Source organism: Aspergillus affinis (genome assembly GCF_023601865.1).
Source record: "Aspergillus affinis strain CMG 70 chromosome Unknown NODE_19_length_383810_cov_86_361570, whole genome shotgun sequence".
Classification (NCBI taxonomy): Eukaryota; Fungi; Ascomycota; class Eurotiomycetes; order Eurotiales; family Aspergillaceae; genus Aspergillus; species Aspergillus affinis.
Window position 1 is genome coordinate 366,933 of NW_026515800.1, and position 16,878 is coordinate 383,810.

At 54.2% G+C, this 16,878-nt stretch overlaps 7 protein-coding genes across 7 annotated transcripts; 4 read left to right on the forward strand and 3 right to left on the reverse strand.

Annotated features, from left to right (window-relative positions):
* Positions 1-2,798: 2,798 nt before the first annotated feature.
* KD926_003912 (putative ubiquitination network signaling protein) lies at positions 2,799-5,932 on the forward strand (the record flags this gene model as incomplete). Its single annotated transcript, XM_053097824.1, has 2 exons — positions 2,799-4,542; positions 4,614-5,932. The coding sequence occupies 2 exons, from the start codon at positions 2,799-2,801 to the stop codon at positions 5,930-5,932; spliced, it is 3,063 nt and encodes a 1,020-aa protein (XP_052958363.1).
* A 764-nt stretch (positions 5,933-6,696) lies between these two features.
* On the reverse strand, positions 6,697-7,690 carry KD926_003913 (flavin reductase family protein; the record flags this gene model as incomplete). Its single annotated transcript, XM_053097825.1, has 2 exons — positions 6,697-7,580; positions 7,639-7,690. 2 exons carry the CDS (start codon positions 7,688-7,690, stop codon positions 6,697-6,699), a joined length of 936 nt encoding a protein of 311 aa, XP_052958364.1.
* Positions 7,691-8,102: 412 nt separating this feature from the next.
* On the forward strand, positions 8,103-8,603 carry KD926_003914 (mitochondrial 54S ribosomal protein bL31m; the record flags this gene model as incomplete). Its single annotated transcript, XM_053097826.1, has 1 exon — positions 8,103-8,603. One exon carries the CDS (start codon positions 8,103-8,105, stop codon positions 8,601-8,603), a length of 501 nt encoding a protein of 166 aa, XP_052958365.1.
* A 491-nt stretch (positions 8,604-9,094) lies between these two features.
* Positions 9,095-10,923, reverse strand: KD926_003915 (sorting nexin 1; the record flags this gene model as incomplete). Its single annotated transcript, XM_053097827.1, has 4 exons — positions 9,095-9,244; positions 9,300-9,902; positions 9,962-10,342; positions 10,399-10,923. The coding sequence occupies 4 exons, from the start codon at positions 10,921-10,923 to the stop codon at positions 9,095-9,097; spliced, it is 1,659 nt and encodes a 552-aa protein (XP_052958366.1).
* Positions 10,924-11,547: 624 nt separating this feature from the next.
* mde1 (methylthioribulose 1-phosphate dehydratase MDE1) lies at positions 11,548-12,396 on the reverse strand (the record flags this gene model as incomplete). The annotated part of the gene is made up of 3 exons (XM_053097828.1): positions 11,548-11,662; positions 11,714-12,189; positions 12,262-12,396. 3 exons carry the CDS (start codon positions 12,394-12,396, stop codon positions 11,548-11,550), a joined length of 726 nt encoding a protein of 241 aa, XP_052958367.1.
* An 824-nt stretch (positions 12,397-13,220) lies between these two features.
* clxA (calnexin) lies at positions 13,221-15,080 on the forward strand (the record flags this gene model as incomplete). The annotated part of the gene is made up of 3 exons (XM_053097829.1): positions 13,221-13,346; positions 13,447-14,514; positions 14,583-15,080. 3 exons carry the CDS (start codon positions 13,221-13,223, stop codon positions 15,078-15,080), a joined length of 1,692 nt encoding a protein of 563 aa, XP_052958368.1.
* Positions 15,081-15,665: 585 nt separating this feature from the next.
* Positions 15,666-16,878, forward strand: KD926_003918 (tryptophan--tRNA ligase WRS1; the record flags this gene model as incomplete). The annotated part of the gene is made up of 3 exons (XM_053097831.1): positions 15,666-15,787; positions 15,886-16,383; positions 16,459-16,783. Coding segments are annotated over 3 exons (945 nt in total), but the record flags the coding sequence as incomplete, so codon positions are not given.

The window sequence follows — 16,878 nt, forward strand, 5'->3', positions numbered from 1 at the left end:
AGAGGGAGAAGAAGAAAAAAAAAAAAAAAAAAAAAGAGGAAAAGCCCTTTCTAGGGGCTGGAATCGGGAGCGCCATCCGTGGATCCGCCCAATTTTAGTCGCCATCCTTGATGCCTCATGCCCGGCCGGCCGCCTTCCACCCCGGCCTGCAACATTTGTACATACTCCGTACAGACTCACTCTGTGGACGGGCAATTCTTTTATACGGAGCAGATCAATGAGCGGCCGACGCATAGCAAGTCAACTATCATCTGACAAGGTCATGATTGCGGGGCATCATCGGCAGCTCGCTCAGGTTGACCACCGCAGCGTCTTCCTTCGTTAGCACGAGTCGCCCAATTCAGGGTCGAAATGGTAGATCGTCAGCCTAGCGCACGCCCAAGGCCGGCGAACAACAAACAATTCGCTTTGCCCTCCATCTGACATGCTGGCTGCATGCGCGGCTCGTAACAGCGCCGTGATTGAATGACCAGAGTGACAGACGGGCTTGGACGGACAGGAGGTGGTCTCTTTTATCAGTCACTAGTCACTACTACACCGTCCAGCGAGGGAACGGCCTGGTCGGATGGGCAAGGATGGCGAGGGAAGACGATGACGATGCGCCGGTGGATCTGCGAGTTGAAGAATTGCCAATTGAAAAATTGGGATTCTCCGACCGGTAAGAATGCCTGTCCGTAAGTACGAGACATAATGAATATAATACTGTATACAACGGGCATACTCAGTAGGTAGGTAGGTACCTTAGTTACCTCCTATCGCCGCGGAATGAAGAGTCAAGGGACATTTTATCGCTCTCTGCTCAGTCCCTGTCCCTCTATTGCATCTTCTAGCAACCGAGTGAAGAAGCATAAACCAGACAGTGTCGCATGGTACATTACATACCTTAACCCGTCATACTCTACTTCAGCCGCCTCGACTCTGGCATCCAAATCTGAATATCATTAATTGGTCTCGGAATCCAAGCCAAATGTGACCAAGGTAAACCCTACCCTAGAAATGGCGGGAGAAACCGCCAACCACGAATCATCCCGGTCCATGTAGTATCTGGCATCCTCTTCTCTAGTCCTTCAGTCTGAAGGATCAGCCGATACTGCAAGTTAGCCGAGCATGTGAATCCCAGCTGATAATGACGTGGATATGGACCTACGCCGGCTCTCCTTCTTATCTGTATCGCAGAATCTCAATGGCATGTATTCGGACACGCTCATCGGGACGCTCGATGATAGTCAAAGCTGCCAAGACACCATCACCTTGATCAGAACCAGACGAACCCCGTGAGACTTCTCCAACTGATTGTCGCACTTCTCTCTGGGATAAAAACAACCCCGCAGAGAACGGCCCGCCACAGAGGAGATCGTCGGATCGTCCGCCCTAGATTGGCTCTAAATCACCCAAAGATACCGGAGAGAGCACTTCTCAGCCATCAGGTGAGCAGACGAGACGGAAAATCGCCTGGAAGGTGTGCGAGAGACTAGATCTTGATCAATGTTTGACCCGTCAAGGGCTGTACACGTAGCAGTTGGCTGACAAATTGGCCCTAGTTCAAGCGACCACCACACGCTGGAACTCATCGATAGCCGATTGATAAACCGAAGAAAGTCATGATATGGTGGTTTCTGAGAGTGGCAGTGACAGCAGACCCCAATCGCCCGATAACTTACGATTGATGGAATAGCGTTGAGATTTCAAGCGGGACGGATTTGAGTCATCTTCACCCGTGCACTTGCAGCTGCGTTGTCGGACGATCCAGTTGTGGTGCAGCAGTTGCCTGGGGGTGAAGATTGACCGATGCATGTCTGTTTCATATTGAGGGCTGGACGCAACGATGACTGCGGAGATGCAGGTAACTACTCCTTAGTTACTTCGAAGTAGATGCATGGCGTAAGCTTCCGTCGCGATTGCCCAGTACTCCGTATGTGTACCTGCTAGGTGATTATGCTACACAGTCAGACCGACCTATTTACTGAGTACACTTACAGTAGGAGCAGTATATCCTTAAACACCTAGGTACTGTAGTAGTGTAGGTATGTACTTGCGTAGAGGTGATATAGATCACATTTCACATCAACGAGGCGCAAGATAGGTGCAATTGAAACAAGGCAGAAGGAACGAACCCTTCCAGGTTATTCCTTCAGTCCCTGGTCCAGTCGAGTCTCAATAATCGATCTGTCGCAAAGTAAAAGTAAAGAAAGCATCCACGCAGGACCGCGTACCGTACGGTATATACATACCGTACTCACCAAATACGTACGGATACCCGTTGGCATGACTGCCTGAGGCCACCAGGACAGCCTCCCTCCCGCCCTTTTCTAATAATTTCTCTGTTCTATTCCAAGAAGCCAAACTGCCTGCCAAACCTCATTCGATTTTCCCTCTTTTTTCCTCCCCGCCACACCCTCTCTCTCTCGCTCTCTTTGCCGCTTCTTCATTCCCCCGGTCTCATTTCCCTTTCTTTCCTTTTTTGCTTAATTTTTTTTTTTTCTTTTTTTACTTTTTTTTATGGCCCTTTTTGGTTATCTTGTTTTACACCCATTTTTTTCTCTCTTCCGCCTTTAGACCCCTCCTGTCATTCCTTTTCCCTTCCACACACTTTTCTTAGATCATCCTTTTACTTTCTCCTCTCTTACCTATCGCCTTCCATACCCACCATTTCCTCCCCTCCGTTTCTCTCCCGCTCTCTCTTTTACTCCCCCTCTCTTCTTTCGACGCTGTCTTCGTCTTCATTTTCCCGCCTGGTCCAAGTCCTTGGCTATCCTCCGCCAAGCTGACTCGGACCTGGGTGATAGGCTCCCTTGTCCATGCCACGTTCATCGGCTACGGCTAGGAAGAGTCTCAGCAATCGGCAGGAGAACGGCGTCGTCGCTTCCGGAAAGAAAGTGAACAAGCAGAAATCCAATGGACATCTAAACGGCAACGCTACCGGTGGCTCTGCATCCAACTCTGGCCCTTCCTCCCAAGTCGACTGGCCCGCGTCTCGTTCCTCCAGCGACTCCGCCATCACCTCCACCGTAGCGGCGGCTTCCAAGGCCAACGGATCGACGGATTGCTCGAAGCCCGATGGAACCGGACGTGGTCAGCTGAATGGATATGCCAAGGGCAACGCGGACATGTCGTATGGGCAGACAAACGGTGCGGTGCCGCCGAATGGCAGCCTCGCAGGGCAAGGATCGCGACGCGCGGAGAAGTCGGTGCCCGGCTCCAAGAGGTCCAACTCGACTGCCTCCATCAATCCCTTGCAGCTGGCCTCGACCATCCTTAAGTCGTGTCCCATGTACGACACCATCGCCATCCTGATCTTCCTGCTGCAGCTGCCGCCCATGGTGTTGACCCTGGTTCAATTCTTGTTCGCTTCGTTGACCTTCATGCCGCCCGGTGGCGCCTCTGCTGGCTCCTTGTCCTCCAACTTCGATATCTTTCAGGGTCCAGCCGGCACGCCGTCTCTCGGCACAATGATTGCGATGGATGGGTTTTTCCTGCTGTTTTGGGGGCTTTTCATGTGGTCATGGGCGCAAAATTTTGCTCTCGACTTGGCCCATGTCCAGGTTGCCATCACGTTAGGAGGAGGAGGTTCTGGAAAGAATGGAGGTGTGAATGCTATTTGTGTTGGCATTGTTCTTATTTTGCATTTGATTCGCAGTAAAGGTATACAGGATTTTGTGCTGGGTCACCTGCTCTCCGCCAAGATCATCAGTCCCGATCTACTATCGCAATATTCCCATCTCATGCCCACGGAGTTTCGGCGCACGGAATCTCAGTCGTCGCCGAGCTGGATACGGAGTTTGCTTGCCGTCCATATTCTGGCGCAAGCCGGCACCGCTATGGCAAGACGCTCGATGGCCAAGAACCGTTCCCCCGCTCCCTCTCGAACCGGCAAACGTGTCGATACCGAGGCTTCTGCCGGCTCGCAGACGATCGATTCGGCCTTTGAGTCGGGGGCGAGCATGTCTTCGTATATCGGTGCCGACGGACAACTCGTGACTCCGGGAACGCATAAGGATGGTAGGGATCGATTAATCTCGGCAAAGAAACGCAGGCGACAGGCAAACCAGGTTCGGAGTCGTCAGCCCTTCTGGGCGGCACTCGCAAGTACAAAGGTTACGGTTATGAGAGAATACGAACACTCCAGGGCCTTGTCCAAGACCGCCCGTGGTCTTACGATGACCGAGGACGACCTACAGGGCGTCTCTTTGGACGACGGACTCGTGTGGATAACGGAGGTGGACAGCTCTACGATCAAGTTTGCGGCGGGCGATTTCGCCTCCCTGGAAGACTCCGGTGCTTCCGGGGCGTGCGAAGCTGGACGGCTCGGGGATGAGGAGATGGAGCCGTTTTACGTTTGTGTCAATGGCGCCCTTTGGGCCACTGCCACTATCTGTAAAGTCCAGGATGCGTCCAAGGGATCAAGTGCGGTGCATTGGCGCGGTGAGGTCTCCGGCCTTGCGCCCAATTGTGCCTATACTTGCTCCTTTGTACGAAACGATACCGACGAAGAGATCTGTGTCATGAGCGTTAAGACCCCTGTCTCCAATGACGCAGAACAAGGTAAGTTTTCAAATTCGGTTTCCACCTTGGTTTTGAGAAGAAAGCAAAGCCTGACCTTTGGCCGCGAGTAGTTTCTTCGGTTTCCACCCCGCCGCAGCCATCTTATCGACCCTCGTCTCCCACGACCACGCTGAAGAACTCCATCGTCAATGCCGAGTCCAAACTGAACGAAAAACGTTCTCGGTTAAGAAAGGCCAAGAATGACCATAAACTGGTCATTTCCAAGATCAAGAAAGAGCTGGACAACTACAACCATCGGCTTCAAAGCGGAACGGATGAGAATCGGCAGAAACAGCGCTCCCTGCAACTGGAGAGAAACATCAAGCAAACAGAAGAAGCGACTGCTGCTCTCGATGGTCAACTGGACACATTGGAGAACATCCCAGAGGAGGAATATGAAGAGTGGAAGGCACAAAAGGGCAAATACGAACATGAGCTTGAGCTCCTCAAGCAGGCGAAGGAGGATCTGGCTACCGCGCGATCCACCGTTGCCCGTGAGGTGTCGGCACTGGAATCCGAGCTGAACTCCATGATTCAGAGACGGGAACGTCTCCAGGGTCGTCGTACTCGCGTCAACGAACAGTACGAGCGCATTGTCTCTGCCAATGCACAGGGCCTCAATGAGAGAGAACGTCGCGCAGCGGAGCAGTTTGCGAGAGAACAGGACCAGGCGAAGCTGGAGGCCAACTTCAACGAACAGTTCGCGAGCATCACTCAGTCTGTGCAGGAATACCAGCTGCGCACCAACCAGCTCTGGCAGCAATCGGCGACCATCGAGCAAGCTATTCAGCAACAGCAACAGCAAATGCTCATGGACTCGGCCCCGCTCACTCCCGAAGGCAACTTGCCGGGCACTAACCCGCTCAGCGAGGCCCCCAGCCTGTCCTCGGTGGCTCCCCTGACGACCAATGCTCCCCACACCCGATCGCTCCTTGGACTCAGCTTTCCCGCGCTGAAGTCCAGTCCGCTGCAGCACACATCGTCTCCTCTCGGCGCTTCTACCTCCCATCCGACCAGCCCGACCCAACCCCCGTCGTATCTGCAACACTTTTCGGCATCTCCGCTTGGGCAAAACAACAACAGCTTCCCCTTCGAATCGGACTATATCTCCCGAGACCGCTCGTTCTCAAACCGGTCAAATAGCAGCCTCTTCGGCTCCGACTTCTTGGATTCTAACCGCCGCGCCCCGCTCCATCTCGACCTCTCCGATATTGCTACCGAGAAGCGGAGCAGCTCCGAATCCGAGGGCAACAGCTCCAGCCTAGGCCTCCGACCCATCTCGAGCCCCTTTCAACGGGCCGTGAGTCGTACCAGCGGCAGCGGCAGCGGTGCGAGCGGTAGCGCCAGTGGCAGTCCCAGTTCCACCAGTGGGAGAGAGGCAACTCGATGATTTTCTTTCCGATTCGAGGAACGCAAGAAAAGCAAACGTTGAAGAGAAGCGAAGCGTGGGAAGAAAATAAGCATAAAAAGTGTTCGATCGACGCCGGTGGTTCTGTGTAAGTAGGGGAGTTGCGTTGTGTGTTGCGTGTGGCGGTGGGAGGTGTTCCGATTTTGGCTTGTGTCGATTCTCATCATATACGGCGATGGATATTCTTGGTTACTGGGGGTCTCTGGTGAGGCTTCGTCCTGGTTTTGAGTCTTCGCCTGTGATACATACTGCGGTCAATATATTCTTTTTGTCCTTGTAGTTCTTTTTGTGTGGCTTTGGCTTGTTGATGTATTTCGTAGACTTGTAGACTTTGTGATACCTATATGGATTGGATGAGACGGGGAAGTATGAGAATTTTGAGTTTTTTTTTCTTTCTTCAAATTTCTTCTGTAGTATCTTGTTCTCATGCCTCTCCATGCATGTTCTTCTTTCCCAATATTCTATCTATATACATGTATATTCCACCCAATCCTGGAGCCTGAAGTTATAAACGTAATACCCAGAACCAGGTCTATATATCCCCAACCTAATCTATCAAAACAAACCATCGAACATATTAATACATACCCAGCCCCTTCATAGCCACATAGCTAGAAAATGCAAAAGTTAAAGTACGAGGATAGGTAGATATCCAACCTTGAAATATCAGCTAGACATAACCAACCAGACAGATCCTTGATATCGAGTGAGGGGAGAGGAGGGAAAAGGAAAAGGAAAAGAGAATATCAAATCTCCGTCCCCATCTTCCAAAAATGCGTATTAGCATACGTCAAACACAACTCGTCCGCTGAGAACGACATGTTCGTCTCCGCGTTCGTGCCACCATGATGACTGTCCGGGGATAGCGCGCGGATGACCTTCCCCACGACAATGGTATGATCCCCCACGGTGACGTTCTGGGGGTGAAGCAGACACTCGAAGACGAAGGGGAAGGGGGCGGGTGCCGAGTCACTCTCCTTGGTTTCGGGGTTCGGTTTCCGTCGGAGTAACGGTAGGGGTAGCGGTGAGGGGGACGGACGAGGGTTGCTGGTTTCTGTACTCGAGGGTCCGGCCCCGTCCGTAGATGTCGATGTAGACTCTGATGTAGATAGGGTAGGTATATGCGGGACGAATTCAAAGTCGCTTTCCCCGCTAACGATCGATAGGTTGTGGTTTCCGCGCGAGAAGTCCCGCGCCAGGGACGCGGGCGCCTGGTCGGCCGCGAGTAGGTGGACCAGGAAGCGGCCGGAGGATTGGAGCGCGGTGAGCGTCTCCGAGGGGCGACGGACGTTGAACGAGATGATGGGGTCTGGGCGTAGCGTGACGGTGTTGAAGGAGGAGACGGTCATGCCGCGGAAGGCGCGCGGGGGGTTGTTGGACTCGGAGGGGTCGGTGGAGGTGATGATGGCGACGGGGTAGGGGACGCGGCGCATGAGGAGGCGGACTTGGTCGGGGAGGGAGGGAGTAGGAGGGGTTTCGGTGGGGGTGGTGTTGGGTTGGTTGTTGCTACCGCTGCTGCCGAAGCATCTGGTGGATGTGCGGGAGCCGGTGACGTCGGAGGAGAGTGTTCGGCAGAGGGATTGTCGGGGGAGATTGAAAGATGATACGCGGAGGTTTGTACATGATAGACCTGTATTGGATGTGAGTCTCACATCGTAATCCATCGGCATTCCAGGGAAGACACATACCTGACAGGTCCGCAAACCGGCCCGCAAGTCGCGGAGAAGCGAGGAGATTCATAGCGTGGAGGGAAGAGCTCAAAGGCTCAAAGAGGGACAGGACAAGCAACGATATAGAGAAATTCTGGGTCGACAGTCACCATTGTGAGATTTTCGAAAGGAGCGAAGTCAATTGCAGACCATTCTGGCCGAAGAGCGCCCGAGATGAATGTTGGAGATGAAGCTGTAAATTCGACGGCGAAGGAAACCCCGGTGCTGACTAAGTCCGCTCCGAGCCGCCAAATTTCTCCGCCGAAAAGAACGTCTTCGTTTGACCTCCGATCAAGACGACGCCCCGACCTGCCATTGCCAATTCCCTTCTCTCGCGGACCGATCTTCCTCTGAACGGTCTTGCCTCTACACCTCCTCTCCTCAGACATCTTAGTCTTCCGAACAGCGGATTCCCCGCATCATCCTCACCGAAGAAAAAAAAAATGTCCCTCGCAACCTCCCTCCTCCGCACAGGAGGCACAACCGCCCGATTGACCAACAGCAGCACGACCTCCACAACCTTCATCTGCTCGCAATGCCGACATGCGACGCTGCTGCGCCGGCCCAAGAACCCGTACACATTTACCCAGCTGATCACGCTATCGGACGGCAGCACGTTCACGCACCGCACCACCTCCCCGGCCCCCGTGTACCGGTCGACCCGCGACACGCGCAACTCGCTGCTCTGGAACCCCTCGTCCAGCAAGCTGATGAACGTCGAAGATGATGAGGCCGGACGGTTGGCTGCTTTCCGAGCACGATTTGGGCGCGGCTTCGACGCGAACACCCCCGTCGAGGGCGAGGAGAGCGGCAAGAAGGAATTGAGCAAGGAGGAGGCCGCCGCCGAGGCGGCCGCGGCGCAGGAAGAGGAGGATAATCTGCTGGATCTGATCAGTTCGTTTGGGCAGGAGTCCCAGGAGCAGGGGAAGAAGAAGAAGGATTAGATGTGTGTCGTGCTTGAATGAATGAAGTCGGATTCGGATGGGGGTTTATATCCGTGGTTACGCATGGACGGTCTTGATTTTTCTGCTGCTCCTGTTGTATTATAGGCTGGATTTTCTTTTTCTTTTCTCTTTTTGTCGTGTTTCTGTCAAGATATGACCAATACTACTACTGTACAGATCTCTGGTATACATGGGTTCATGCACAACTACATCCTGAATTGTACGGACCGGGTAAGCATTATCAGACGTCAGATTATTTCAGGCTATTGATATCACACTATGCTAAACAATATTCCGACAGTATGATTGCGTTACACACTGGCCATAACTTCAATTAAAACAAGTCGTGCGCTACATCATACACTGTTCAATGACGGGCATCGTAGTTTGAGCAGGACACGGGAATGGATGGGAGCATGTAAGGGAGGACGGGTCGTGGATTTTGCTTTTGTACAAGTCAAGAAAAGGCTTCACAGTCAAGGTCTAGATCCCTAAGACTGCTCCTCTGCCGTCGCCGGAGGAGCTGCCTCGGGATGTTCTTCTGCAGGAGGCTCTGCCGGGGCAGATGCACCCCCGTAAAAAGGGTTTCCTTCTTCGCCCGCATCCAGCTGCAAGAGGAATGTTTCCCAAAGTTCGATCAACTGCATGGTTCATTAGCAACGAGAGATACTGATCGGCTGGATGACAATTGCTCACCTCCTTCTGCGCTTCCACGGCACTCTCAAGGAAGGTCTCGACTCCGGACTTGAAATCCTCAACCTTCTCTTTCTCGAATCTCTGCAGTTCGTTGCGCATCAATCGCCCCATGTCCTCAAACAACAGGCGGGCTTGGTGAACCTTCCGTTCCGCATCGGCCACGTCGGCATTGACTTGATTCAGGCGGTCTTGCTGCGTCTTCCCTTGTCTGAGGAGCTTCTCCTGGGTGTTCTTGCGTTTCTGCATTTCCGACTCAGCGGTATGCCAGCTGTGGAACGCCTTCTGTCGTTGGGAGAAAGCAGTTTTAATGCTACCAATCAAGCGGAGATACTCGTCGATAGTGATACCCAAGGTCAGCACATCTTGCTGCGCTTGGCGCTCGTACAGCTCTCGAATGCGCAGCTGAAGAATCGAGAGTCCATCCAGGGGACTAGACAGGGCAGGAGACAGCTCGACAGAGGCCAACGCCTGAAGAGAAGCCGAAAAGTCTCCAGCGGCCTCTGCCAGTCCTTTCCGTTGAGCGGCTACCGTATCGATGGCTTTCATCAGAGCCTTGAGTTGGTTTTCCAAGGCATCCAGGTAGACTTTCCGGTCGTGGAACCACTGTAGCCCCTGTCAGCATGCAAATCAACCATTCCGCCCCTTGTTCCGGGAAGACATACATCATCGTGTTCGACAAACTTTCCACCGCCTCCAACGCTGATGCCAAACGAGCTGAACATGCCCTTGCTCTGACCGAGATCCGGCTCTCTGTTCTCCTTGTTCTTCACATCGAGAGTGAAACTTTCGCTTTCCAAAAAGATCTTGAGATCCCCATCATGTTGAAGGATCGGGTGTGCTGCGATCTTGTTCAGCATCCGCTCCAGGGCAGATCTTCTCGACTCGACGAAGTTAGTGTCAAACCGACCAACCGCCTGCTTCTCGGGCGGAGGAGGAACGACGACACCGGGGTTGTTGTTATGCATGGAATTGTAGAGCCATAGGAAGTCGCGGTAACGACGGCTGACAGTAAACTCGGGTTGGCGGTACGCCTTGGACGTGGTCTGTGGCCTGATATCAGCGATATGCGCCCGCGATCAGGGGCGGTGCGGTCGCTTACCTTGGTTCTGACCTGATACACAATGTGACTGCTGGTCAAATCGCCCACCTTGTGCGGATCACCGACAGTGATATCAAAAGTTGGATGAGCAGCCTTCTCGACACTGACGCTGGGTTCCGACAGTCTTTTCGAGCTGTCCGCTTCGCTAGGGGGTTGCACCGGCGGGGGTCCCCTGAACCCCGAGCCATCTTCTTCTATCGAGTCCATCATGCCAGCCACGCTGGGAGTCTGCGACGTAGATGATGTAGGACGGGCATTGTTCCCTGCGGCCTCCTCCTTCTGGGGCGGGGTGGGAGCTTGCTCGTTGGCGGCCGGGGTCGTTTCGCTGGCTTTATCTCCGAGAGGACCAAGGGGGTCGAACGTATCATCAACGGCCTCTAATTTCGTGGCTTGCGCACTGATCTTTCGTGTGCCTCGGGGGCCGCGTCGTACAGGGGACCGGGGATTGCTCGAGCTCGCTTGCTGTGACGATTGTTGGGGGGCTGCGCAGGTGACGCAATTAGGAACGGGCTCCGGAGCAAACATGATGGAATCGAGCGGGAAAGGGAGTTAAATACAGGCATTGTCATCTGCATTCGATTCGGAGGCATCGCGATTGCCGACGGACTGGGAGGGCACATCTGTACTGGCCGATTAGAGATCACCCTGGATAGATGCGACAGAAACGTGACTGCCTGCTTACCGCCCCACGGGGAATCACCAGTGTCCAAATCCATGAGGGTAAAGTGGAATTAACGGTAATATAAAGGATAGAGAAAAGAAATCAAAGATCGGTTGGGGAGGTAAAATAAAAGACGGGCCACCAGGACAGAGCAGGAGGATGAAGCGGAGGACGGTTGGAGAGTCGGCGAGTTGGACAGGTGATCCGCGTCGACGGATTAGGGTTCCCCCGCCAAGCTTCTAGTCAACTGGGGGCCTTAACATTCTACTTGGACCCAACTACGGAGTATACTGCGCTGTACCTCAATTGTATTATATAAAGAGAGTATCACCGAAGGGTTCTCTATCTGGATCTACTCTGGGTAAGGATCATCCTCTCCGTGGCTCTATTGCATCGTCATCGTCATCACATCAACATCAACATCAACGTCGTTTACACTTGTTTTCATGAACCTCTTCAACTGAGGCTGAAAAAAACCTAGGGTTGCTCTATTGCTTCACCCAGGGAATGCCCAACTTGTGCATCTCCACCGCTAGCTGGAACAAATAGTCCAAGCTCTCACATTGGGTCTTGGCCTTGGCAACGTTGTCGCCCCAGACGTAACTACCCATCGTGTCAGAAATATCGGAGAAAGAGAATGCCGGATCCACTTACATTCCGTGTCTTCTCACAAGCACCGCATAGGTGTCGGGGTTTTCCTCCATGGCCTTCTCCAGCGACCCGGTCAGATCCTCTTCGAAGGCAGTGTTCTCAATAATGGGAATGCGCAGAGTGTCGAAAAATCCCAACATGCCCTTACCCTTGCCCCGAGGGATTCCCTTGATCTGTTCGATGTTGCTAATCTCGAAATAGCCGCCAGGACCCTTCTCGCGCTCAACCAGGAGCGTCACCAGGACGGCCCACTGAGAGTGGGTGTGGATGCAGCAGCCAGCACCGCGCTCAAAAGCAGCCAGGAACAAGGGCGTACAGGCCGAGGGGTTTAGGGCGAGCGGCTTGCGGATGTACTTGCGATCCTCAGCGGGATACTTGGGGGTGGGCCACTCGAGGACGAAGATGTTCTCCGATTGCATCAACTCCTTCTGCACACCCGACGGCGCGATGTAAATGTGTTCTCCGCGACGGATGGAGGTCTAGAAGCGCAGCAACAAGATTCCAATTAGCGACGGGCAATCCGAAGACTGTCATGGATGCGATCAGCTTACCCCACCACCGGTTCCAGTAACCCAACCCCAGTTGTAAAACTTGCGACAGAGCTCCGGAATCAAATTGGCCGGATGCTCGGGATCCGTCGACTGAACGAGATGGTCATTGTTCGTCTGTTGGGTTTCTTGGCACATGATGTCGAGAAAGCGATCGTAGTGTGAGGGGAAGCGGGTTTGCAGAGAGATCGAGAAGATAGGATCGGGAATATGTAGGAATGGATTTGATTTTCAAACGAAGACAATCCACACGACGAGGAGTGATCGCCGGAGACAGGCTCAGAAAAGAAAATGGAGCAGGACGAGGTGGGACAGGACGAGGCGACGGCGTAGGACGAGGAAGAGGCCGAGCGGGGAGGGAAGGGAATTGCAGAAAAATTAATTAATTTTTGCGATTAATTAGCGCCGCGGGGATGGTGTCATCTTCAGACTGAGCTCGGTCGGACTACGAGAGAGTGACTGGGAGGTGACCGCATGAGGGAGCGTGAATTGACCCGTATGGACCGTTCTACCGGGGAGTGCCTGTACTCCTCCTGATCCCCGTGTATGTGCATGCTAAGTTCACGCCAGGAAGATTCAAGGAGTCTAGGAGTCTAGGATATACTCCGTGGCCATCGGGAGAAACGCAGAACGCGGGAGAATCACAGCTAACCCTAAGAAGGCAGGCGGAAGGACCCCCCCGGGCGCGGCGGGAAGAGGCCACCTTGAACTTCCGGGCTTCATTCGCTGCTTATTTATACAATCGGCCTGCCTCTTCTCCTCTTTCTCCTCTTCTTCCCTTCTCCTCCCCCGTGCGCTACAGGTAGCTTTGTCGCGACTCACGGCTGGCCTTGTCTTCTCTCCATTCCTCTCCTGCCCTCCCTAATTCCCCTTTAGGAGGTTCAATTAATCTTTTGTTTATCTTGTCTTCCCTTCCTTGAATCCCCCAGTTCGTCGGCGCTCTAGCTCGACTTTATCTCGCCATGCGTATCAACGCCGCCTTTACCTCGGCTCTGGTGTCCTCGGCCACTCTCATGGGTTATGCCCATGCAGAGGACGCTGAGAAGCCCGCTGATGCTACTTCCGTCGTCGAGAAGCCTGCCTTCACCGTGAGTTCTCCCGTTCTTTGTTGATCGGCACAGCGATCGCACGCATCATGACGCCCATCCCATTTATTCTCCGCAATTGCTAACGATCTCCTCGCATTAGCCCTCTGCCATCAAAGGTCCTTTCGTTGAACAGTTCACGGAGGGCTGGGATTCGAGATGGACTCCGTCCCACGCCAAGAAGGATGACTCCAAGTCGGAGGAGGACTGGGCCTACGTTGGCGAATGGTCCGTGGAGGAACCCAGCGTCCTCAAGGGAATCGAAGGCGACAAGGGTCTCGTCGTCAAGAACGCCGCGGCCCACCACGCCATCTCGGCCAAGTTCCCCAAGAAGATTGACAACAAGGGCAAGACCCTGGTTGTCCAGTACGAAGTGAAGCCGCAGAACTCTCTGGTCTGCGGTGGTGCCTACCTGAAGCTTCTCCAAGAGAACAAGAAGCTTCACGCCGAGGAGTTCTCCAACGCGACTCCCTACGTCATCATGTTCGGTCCCGACAAGTGCGGTGCTACCAACAAGGTGCACTTCATCTTCCGCCACAAGAACCCCAAGACCGGCGAATATGAGGAGAAGCACCTGAAGGCTCCCCCGGCCGCCCGTACTTCCAAACTCACCTCGCTGTACACCCTGGTCATCAAGCCTGACCAGACCTTCCAGATCCTCATCGACGGTGAGTCCGTCAAAGAGGGCACCTTGCTGGAGGACTTCAACCCTCCCGTCAACCCCGAGAAGGAGATCGATGACCCCAAGGACAAGAAGCCCTCCGACTGGGTTGACGAGGCTAAGATCGCCGACCCCGAGGCCAAGAAGCCCGAGGACTGGGATGAGGAGGCTCCCTTCGAGGTTGTCGACGAGGAGGCCACTATCCCCGAAGACTGGCTGCAGGACGAGCCCACCAGCGTCCCCGACCCCGAGGCCGAGAAGCCCGAGGACTGGGATGACGAGGAGGATGGTGACTGGGTCCCTCCCACTGTCCCCAACCCGAAGTGTAACGAAGTCTCCGGCTGTGGTGCCTGGGAGCCTCCCATGAAGAAGAACCCCGCCTACAAGGGCAAGTGGTCCGCTCCTCTGATTGACAACCCCGCCTACAAGGGACCCTGGGCTCCCCGCAAGATCGCCAACCCCGCCTACTATGAGGACAAGACCCCCTCCAACTTGGAACCCATGGGCGCTGTAAGTTCATCTCTTTCGCCGTGCTGTGTGATACCCAAATGACCCATGATGACTAACCAACTCCATAGATTGGCTTCGAGATCTGGACCATGCAGAACGACATCCTGTTTGACAACATCTACATCGGTCACTCCGTCGAGGATGCTGAGCAGCTTCGCAAGGAGACCTTTGACGTCAAGCACCCCGTCGAGGCGGCCGAGGAGGAAGCTTCCAAGCCCACGCCCGAAGAGAAGCCCGTCACTACCAGCGTTAGCTTCAAGGAGGACCCTGTCACCTACATCCGTGAGAAGATTGACTCCTTCGTCGTTCTCGCCAAGCAGGACCCCATCAACGCCGTGAAGCAGGTTCCCGAGGTCGCCGGTGGCCTGGGCGCTCTGGTGCTGACGATGATCCTCATCATCGTGGGTGCCATCGGCTCTAGCACTCCCGCTCCCGCCCCCGCCAAGAAGGGCAAGGAGGCCGCCGGAGCTGGCAAGGAGAAGGCTGGCTCTGCCACCACTTCTTCGGCCGACACCGACAACAAGGGCAAGGCCACCAAGCGTACTACGCGGTCGTCGGCGGAGTAAATGAAAGCATCCGTTTTGGACCTCCAACCAGGGGGAGAGAAAGCCGAATAAGGAAAACCCCATGAGATAAATACCAGAATCTTTCCAATACCAAATTCATACCAGTTTGAAGCGTTTTATTCGAAGGTCGATGCCAGCCGTTCTGTTGTCGGATTATTGATATCTAACCCTGCGATGCGATACGAGAGCCCTCAAAACGGTCCTATTTTGAAAGTGGATAAAAAGAGTGAAAAGAAATAAAATCGAAAAAAGCCTGTCTGTAAAGTAGGGATAAGGGGGGAAGTGACATGTCTCTAGGTTCTTAGTGGCTATTATATTATAGTTTCTGTTGCGCAAATCAATTTTCACTGTGAGAACTGAATCATGAAGGAATGGAGAAAGGTCATCTGGTGATAAGAAGTAGATAAGGGTCCACGTGACCAGCCCCGCCACGATGGCCTGAAATTAATTAAGCAAATTAAAGATCGACCCCTCCTTTGGCCGATTCCTGACTCACGCCGCTTTCTCTTCTTGCACCACTCTCCACATTGGCCACTTGTCTCTACCTTACTTGTCTCCTGATCTGACATTCCTGCGACTTCCAGAATGGCCGAAGAAACCGCACCGGCACCGACTGCCCGGGACCAGGACATCAATCCCTGGTCCGTAGACGGTGGGCAGGACGAGAACGGCGAGGCCATCTCCATTGATTACCTGGCCCTCTCTCAGTATGTGCTCCTGTTTCCTCAATGTACCGGAGTCTCTGCGACCAAAACACGCACAGAGAGAAAGAGAGATGGCATCGACCGCTAACCGCGCAATCTAGAAAATGGAACACCTCCGCCATTGACCACGAGCTCCTGGAGCGCTTCGAACGGGTGACCGGACACAAGCCGCACCGCTGGCTGCGACGAGGCCTGTTCTTCAGCCACCGCGACTTCGACAAGATCCTGACGCGCTACGAGCACGGCGAGCCCTTCTTCCTCTACACCGGCCGCGGGCCCAGCACCGGCAGCCTGCACCTTGGACACACAATCCCCCTGCAGTTCACGAAATGGCTGCAGGACGTGTTCGACGTGCCGCTGGTTTTCATGTTGACGGACGACGAGAAGGCCCTGTTCAAGGACAGCATTGGCTTCGAGGAGGCTATGCACTACGCTATGGAAAATGCCCGCGACATCATCGCCTTGGGCTTCGACGTTAAGAAGACCTTCATCTACAGCGACCTGAAGTACATCTCGAGCCATTTCCTCATGAACGCTTGGGAGTTCGGAAAGCTGGTTACTTTCAACCAGGTCCGTGGCGCGTTTGGATTCAATGAAAGGTTAGAATTATAAACACCCCCCTCCTTGCCCCTCTTTGAGAATGTCTGCTAAATTCCTAAATCCTGATAATATAGTACCAACATCGGCCGCATCTTCTTCCCTTCCGTCCAGTGCGTCGCCGCCTTCGCCACCTCCTACCCCGAGATCTGGTCCGACGAGCCCCAGACTGCCCGGAACCAGAAGATCGCCGACATCGCCTGCCTGATCCCCATGGGTATCGACCAGGATCCGTACTTCCGGCTGCTGCGCGACAACTCCCACCGCATGGCGTTCCCGTCGCCGAAGCCCGCGCTGATTCACTCGAAGTTCCTGACTGCGCTACAGGGCGCCGGCGGGAAGATGTCGTCGTCGAATCCCAACTCGGCTATTTTCATGGACGATACGGCGAAGCAGATTAAGGTATGCATCTTCATTCACGCGGGGGGGGGGGGGGGGGGGGGGGGGGGGGGGGGGGGGGGGGGGGGGGGGGGGGGGGGGGGGGGGGGGGGGGGGGG